At 30.7% G+C, this 7,280-nt stretch overlaps 1 protein-coding gene across 1 annotated transcript; it reads right to left on the minus strand.

Annotated features, from left to right (window-relative positions):
* Positions 1–3,371: 3,371 nt before the first annotated feature.
* LOC127091888 (LEAF RUST 10 DISEASE-RESISTANCE LOCUS RECEPTOR-LIKE PROTEIN KINASE-like 2.1) lies at positions 3,372–6,511 on the minus strand. The gene is made up of 4 exons (XM_051030611.1): positions 5,377–6,511; positions 5,205–5,237; positions 5,079–5,102; positions 3,372–4,952 (listed from the first exon to the last, which is right to left on the minus strand). The coding sequence occupies exons 1-4, from the start codon at positions 6,203–6,205 to the stop codon at positions 3,703–3,705; spliced, it is 2,136 nt and encodes a 711-aa protein (XP_050886568.1). The 5' UTR covers positions 6,206–6,511; the 3' UTR covers positions 3,372–3,702.
* Between the last annotated feature and the right edge of the window lie 769 nt (positions 6,512–7,280).

Raw genomic sequence — 7,280 nt, forward strand, 5'->3', positions numbered from 1 at the left:
ATCTCAATATTGTTGTTATTTTTCAGGTATTCTTTACAGGTTGAATCTAAGAGAACTGTTATGGATGTTTCAAGGGTTGCTGTTTAGCATGATCTTCCGCTGTGGAGTTGTGTGCAATGCAGATATTGCACATAGTTCTTAGATTTTATTTTTTTGGCATTATTGTATAACATGTTCCATTGATATTTTTAGTTTGGACATGTATATATATATTTTGATGCCATTAGGCACTTATGTTGTGACAGTACCAAAATTTAACACTTGTATGATATTATTCTAGATATATATTATACGGGTTGTTACAAATACATTTCCCCATAGTTGAATTAAAAAACCGTGGTGAAAAGTTATCCTAAATACCTATCATCTCGGGTAATGGCAGAACCGTGGTGGAATGTATAGCTTTGAACCTCAACCATTATTCTAATCGTGGCGAAAAACATTATTTTGTAAATTACAAAATGTTATTGTTGGGATTCGAACCCAAAAGTAAACAACTTTTCACCTTGATCACTATTACAACCGTGGTGAAAAATGATGCATTTTCTATGACACACTTTGTTATCATAGACATCTAAATTTGATGAAACCTTTTTATCAATCGAGATGACATATACTCTTTGTAGTAGTGCCTAAAGGAGTGAGGTCCGATTCCTATGTTGGTCATGTTTTGAATAAAGATTATTTTACTAATTAATCGGCTATAAAAATTGAATTTAAAATGATCCGACACAGGCTCAAACACGCAACCTTTGAAGACCAAGATTGTGCTTTTACCAATTGAACTGAACCATTGTAATATTTGGAAACAATTTGAACGTTATAACTATATAATTATTAATCATTTCAAATTTAGAATTTATTCAAAATGTCCTTCTCTTCATCTAGTAACATAAACTTTTTTATAAATAGAGATCCTTGAAAAGTAGAAAGAATACATTGAATTAAACGTGTTCTAATCCATTTTTCTTAAATTGAAATTATTCTAAATCATTTTACACTTTATTAATGTATAAGTTGAGTGTATGAAACATCTTTCTCTAATCGAAGTTTAATTTGTTTGGACAATTCACAATAAGACATTTAAAGTATCCTGAAGGGAATCGTCTAAATCTATATTACATGAATGACTGAAAGAGTTTTGAGTTACGATCCCTTTCTTTGAGCCACTTACACTTGGACTTTTACCTCAGGGTATCTTCACGTCTTTTGAGATTTTGCCAATAAGCCAACTGAGCCTCCTTTCTATTGTTCATGACCTTAACGTTGCCATGGTAATCATCATTATCCACAACTTGATCTAGTAAGTTGAGATCATTAATTGCTTCATCTATATTTAACTCCAATATCCAAAACACTTAAGTGTTCTAAAGATTAAAAATAAATTTCATTTAGGTCAACAGTAAAGACCACAATAAAAGTGTCATTAGATACAAAATTAATTTGTCTGACTTCTTCATTACATTTCTGATACGTGAAACATTTCCACCACCCAAATTATTTTAATGTTGTTGTTGTTGTTCAAACTATTTGTCTTTTTAGACTTGTTGTTGTTCTTTTTGTTGAGACCCTAAACCATATAAGTTTTATGTTGTTGTTTTTGTTGAGTTATGTTGTTGTGTTTGTTGAAGTAAGTAAAAGTTTTAGTGTTATTGTTGTTATTGTTTTTGTTTAGATCAGATTAAAAGTTTTATATTATTTTTGTTGAGTTATATGTGTTTGTTGACATAAGTAAAATGTTTGTGTTATTGTTGTTGTTTTTGATGAATTGTGTTTTTGTTTTTATTGAGATAAGTAAAATGTTTAGTGCTATTTTTGTTGTTTATGTTGACTTATGTGTTTTGACTGAGATAAGTAAAATGTTTAATGTTATTGTTGTTGTCGTTAAGATGAGATTACATATTATATATTGTTGCTTTTGTTGAGTTATGTTTTTGTATTTGTTGAGATAAGTAAAAAGTTGTGTTATTTTTGTTGTTTTTGTTGAGATAAGTAAAATGTTTAATGTTATTGTTGTTGTTTTTGTTGAATTATGTTATTGTTTTTGTTAAGAAGACTAAATTCCTTGCAATTTTTTTTTATTTGAAGCAAGGAGAATACTTAAATATTTATAAGATTGTGATATTAATGGATGGTATTGAGTAACAAAGTATGTTAGAGTTGTTTATTGAGGAATTGTCCAATATTGAAATGATAAGGTAAAATGTTGTATTAAGGCAACATAACCTTATGATTAAGTTGTATTCTCTCAATATAGGTGATGTTTTCTTTTCAAATTCTTATAATTAATTATTTTATATTTAAATTTCAGTTCTTCTCTAGATGATGTATTTTTTTTGTTGAACAAATATTTATATATTTTTTCTTTCATAATATACATATATTAATAAATAAACAAATGCTTATGATTAAAAATAAATTTTATTTAGGTCAACAGTAAAGATCACAATAAAAGTGTCATTAGATACAATATATTTTCCCCCGTTGAATTAAAGAATCGTGGTGAAAAATTGTCCTAAAGATCTATCACCTCGGGTAATGGCAAAGTCGTGGTGGAATGTATAACTTTGAACCTCAACCATTATTCTAATCGTGGCGAAAAACATCATTTTGTAAATTCTAAAATGTTTTTGTTGGGATTTGAACCCTGAACTAAACAACTTTTCCCTTTGGTCACTATTATAACCGTGGTGAAAAATAATACATTTTTTAGAACCGTGGTCCGATTCCTATGTTGGTCATGTTTTGAATAAAGATTATTTTACTAATTAACTGCTATAAAAATTGAATTTAAAATGACCCAACGACACATGGCTCAAACACGCGGCCTTTGAAGATCAACATTGTACTTTTACCAACCGAACCAATATAATATTTGGAAACAATTTGAACGTTATAACTATATAATTGTTAAATTTGTTCAAATTTAGAGTTTATTCAAAATGTCCTTCTCTTCGTCTAGTAACATAAACTTTTTTATAAATAGAGATACTTGAAAAGTAGAAAGAATACACAGAATTAAACTAATAGAAGTTTAATTTGTTTGGACAATTCACATTAAGACATTTAAAGTATCCTGATGGGAATCGTCATTAATCCTAATTGCACCTGATATATAATAACTAGTTAGACGAATTAAAACTAACAATCAGTGTAAGGTTAATTTGAATTTTTTAAGTGCAATTTTCATTAACATCTTCTTTGTTCTAGTGATATAACATCTTTTCAAAAACAATAGATATTCAATAATGATAACCATGCTGATAATTTATTTACAAGATGAAAGGAGATGACATAGCATGGATATGGATAGAGAAGTTCTTAGAGGATTATAAAGCAATGAAACCAACAAGATTCACTTTATGCTGATATTAAGAGAATAACAAATGGTTTCAAGGAGAGTTTAGGAGAAGGAGCTCATTGATAAGTTCTCAATGAAAAGGTTTCATCAATTAAGTTCAAATTATGGGAAAAATCGATCATGTCAATGTTGTTCGATTGTTCGAATTTATATCAGCATGAAATAAATTACACTTTGCACCCAAAAAAACAAAGAAGAGAATAATGAGTTGAAGAATTGCAACATAGCCTCACTTCTCTACCGTATTATGGAACCATGATCTAAATCACTCATAGTTTCAAACTAGAAACTTTCACACTTAAATAACATCATCAATGTTCTAATACCATGATCAGGGTTTGTCAAGAGTCATTGTCCAATGAGTAATTATTTGAGGTTTGGCCAATACTAGAGGAATCACTCCATGATGTTTGGTCAGAGTTCATTTCATCATGATGTTTATAACTTTCATTTGGATAAAAAGAAGGCCTTGGAGGCAATTCAAGGCTTTCGGTTTTTCCTTCAAGCATCTCTACTACTTTATTCATCGAAGGACGATCACTCGGTTTCAACTGAATACACCAAAGTGCAACCATGAACATCTTTTTCGCTACGGTCACTCCCTCTTCTGAGACATTTTCCATTATGTCAATATCTTTCTCTTGTTTAAATTGATCGTAAATCCAAAACGGAAAGTAATGTTGACTCGAATGTTCTGCGTTAGGGTTGGAATTCTTCCTCTTACCCGCCATTTCCATCAAAAGCATTCCAAAGCTATACACATCTGCCTTGTAAGACACTCCACCTATATTTTTGTAGAACAATTCAGGAGCCATGTAACCTAATGTTCCTCTTGCAGCCGTTAACGGGACAATGCTATCGTTCGCAGGATAAAGTTTTGCAAGTCCGAAATCCGAAACCTTCGGAACAAAATCTTCATCTAGAAGAATATTATGAGGCTTGATATCAAAATGAAGAATTTGCATATCACAACCTTGATGCAAATACGCTATCCCCCGAGCTATTCCAAGAGATATTTCATATATTTTCTCGTAACTCAAAGGAACAATTCCTTCTTTAGGAAAAATATACTTATCCAACGATCCATTCGGCATGAATTCGTATATTAATGCACTCTTTTTTCCTTCAACACAATATCCAACCAGACGTACTACATTAACATGATGTATTCTTCCGATAGTCGCAACTTCGTTAATAAAATCCTGTCCATTATTAACACTGAATTTCGTCAACATCTTTATCGCAACATCGGGACCACTTCTTAGCTTTCCTTTATATACCGCACCGAAACCTCCTTGACCTAATTTCAGTCTTAAACCTCCTGTCATCTTCTTGATTTCTTTGTATTCATACCTAATCGGATTTAGATTGCTCTCTAACAAAAAGTTTTCAATGTTATCATACATTGATACATGTCTTCTTCTCCATTTATAGATAAATAGCACAAGTAGAAGCATAACTCCAAAAACAATTCTGGCTGCTATGAATAATGGTATCACATTTCTTCCTATGAATATTCCTCCATCAAAATATTCTAGTCCAACCGGGTTGTCCAATTGTCTTGTGCTAAATGTGATTCTACTTCCAAGTCCTACATTGATATTTCACCATAAGAATTCGGAGAACCATTATGTTTCGGTCTAGTTCGATTTTGTTCAATTATAAAATATGATAACTCGACTTAATGTACATAACAGAATAAGTAGAAGGTTCTTACCAATAAAAATGCCTCTAAGATATGCTGCAAAACACAGAAACAAAAAAAATAAAGTAAATAAATAAATCAATGAAATTTTACATATATTGTTATATCTTGTGAATCAAGAAGGAAACTAATCCTTACCTCGAGTATAACCGAATATCTGATGCTGAAGTTCTGAAACACGACAAACCAATAATATTGTTAGCTTATGGTTAAAAGACTTACCCTGTGTTTTGTTCTGCGGTGAAGAAAATCGAATTTTAAACTATATCAGTAAAATCGAGGTTGCTATATATGGCGTAATTATACTTACCGCACTTATCCGTTGTTTGGTATGCATAATGACAGAAGCGCTTATCACATTGAACTTCTCCACTTTTTTCATCAACAACCTTACAACTTGTTCCTTTTCCACATCGACTTTCACAAATCACAGGCAACCATGAAACCTCAACGCCATCGATTATCATGCCACGAATCTCATCATAAGAAACCTTCTCTTTCGTATTCTCCGACCGTTCCTTAGCCAAAGTAGCCACCATAAAATCACACCCAACCTTAATGTCCTCAACACTATACTCAAACAAAGATGGTTCCAAAACTGCATACACATGACTATTTCCCTTTATGTTACAATGACTCGTGTCCACGTTAACATACCGTGGATCATTTATCGGGTTAGAACAACTGAAATACGCGATCCTCGTTGGACTTATCGGATCCAAAACAAACGGCTCAGATCCAAAATCTTCTTCACCAAAAAGGACATTATTGAAACTTCGATCATATAAAAAGTACCGTGGGATGAAAGAGCAGTTAGTGTCTTCCACTGCGCCCGCGTCACTTAATGAAATTTTAAATCTCTTGTAATCGATGTGTTGAACATAGTATTTACCTGAAAACATAGTCAATGATGCACCGTTTTCGTCGCAATCTAACTCGTACCTTGTGTCACCGCAGTGGTTTGGATCGGTTTTGAGACGGAATGGATAGGTTATGTTTTTTATTTTGCCGCATGATGATATTGGACATGGTTGATGATGTTTTGCTAAAGACTTTTCATGGAAAAGGAGAAGGATTGAAGCAAATATTGATGCTAGTTTTTGTGCATATGAACAAGAAAATTGAGCTTGCTTTTTCATTATTCAACTATTGAGCAAATGTTGTTTTAGAATTTTATAAAGATACAATCATTTACAACCATGTTACTACTATAGTTGTCTTTGCTTTTTGCTTTCAAATTGTTGATTTTTTTTTCTGCTAATATTAAATTTGGCAAGTTGCAATATGGCTAAATAAAATGTTCATTGTTCATGAATTGACTAAGTTGCAATATTAAAAGTGTGCAAGTTGGTTGAAGCACAATAATCTTGACCATGTGTTGGGTGATAAATTTTTAAAATCGTTGAAAAGATGATAAAGCAAAGTAGATGCTTACAAAGGAATAAAGAATGAAGGAAAACTTATCATTAAAAAATACATCACATCCAAGGATAAGAAATTTAGATCTATCGAGGAAGAAGAGCTTTCAAATTTACTATACAATTTTAAAGTGATGAATTTTGGGAATTTATTTTGTCATCAACCTACTATTTGACCTGGCATCTCATATTTTTTCATAATACATATATTATTTTTGCTAAAATTTTGACAAAAAATCTGAACCAAAAATTCGATAGACTAAGTCAAAAATCCGGTATAATTTAAAAAATTCGACAATGTATTTAAAAGGTTGGGTATGCATTTTTACTGTTTTTTTAAAATGAATTTAACATATTAGATTTTTTGATAAATTCGACATTTTAAATAATTTTTTGAAATTTTGAAAAAAATCAATAGTTCATATTCGTTAGACAATTTTTATTAACATAATCCAATTTTTTAAAATATTTTATAATTTTTTGGAGTTTTTATAAACTACAAAACATTTCAAAAAATTCGATAGTGTTAAATTTTTTTGCCTATAAAATATAAACTACTAGCACTTTTCAAAAATCCTAAAAATTATCTCACATTTAAAAAATCAGGTATTTTTTCAAACATTTACCATAAATATTTAGTGAGAATATAAAAATAATAAAAACCTTTATGTGGGAGTGTTCGGTCTTGAATTTTTTTTAAGTCGGACTAAAAATTCAATTATTATATGAGATCAAAATATATTATAGGAGCCTGACCCTAGACGGATTGCGGATTATATGATGCGGATTATATGAA

Source organism: Lathyrus oleraceus, chromosome 6 (assembly GCF_024323335.1).
Source record: "Lathyrus oleraceus cultivar Zhongwan6 chromosome 6, CAAS_Psat_ZW6_1.0, whole genome shotgun sequence".
Taxonomy (NCBI): Eukaryota; Viridiplantae; Streptophyta; class Magnoliopsida; order Fabales; family Fabaceae; genus Lathyrus; species Lathyrus oleraceus.

Excerpts from the sequence above, each read along its gene's own strand:
- LOC127091888 (XM_051030611.1), bottom strand. The coding sequence starts at position 6,205 with ATGAAAAAGCAAGCTCAATTTTCTTGTTCATATGCACAAAAACTAGCA. Across the intron at positions 5,238-5,376 it reads CCAAACAACGGATAAGTGCG|AACTTCAGCATCAGATATTC; the intron begins GTAAGTATAATT and ends GTCGTGTTTCAG. Across the intron at positions 5,103-5,204 it reads GATATTCGGTTATACTCGAG|CATATCTTAGAGGCATTTTT; the intron begins GTAAGGATTAGT and ends TGTGTTTTGCAG.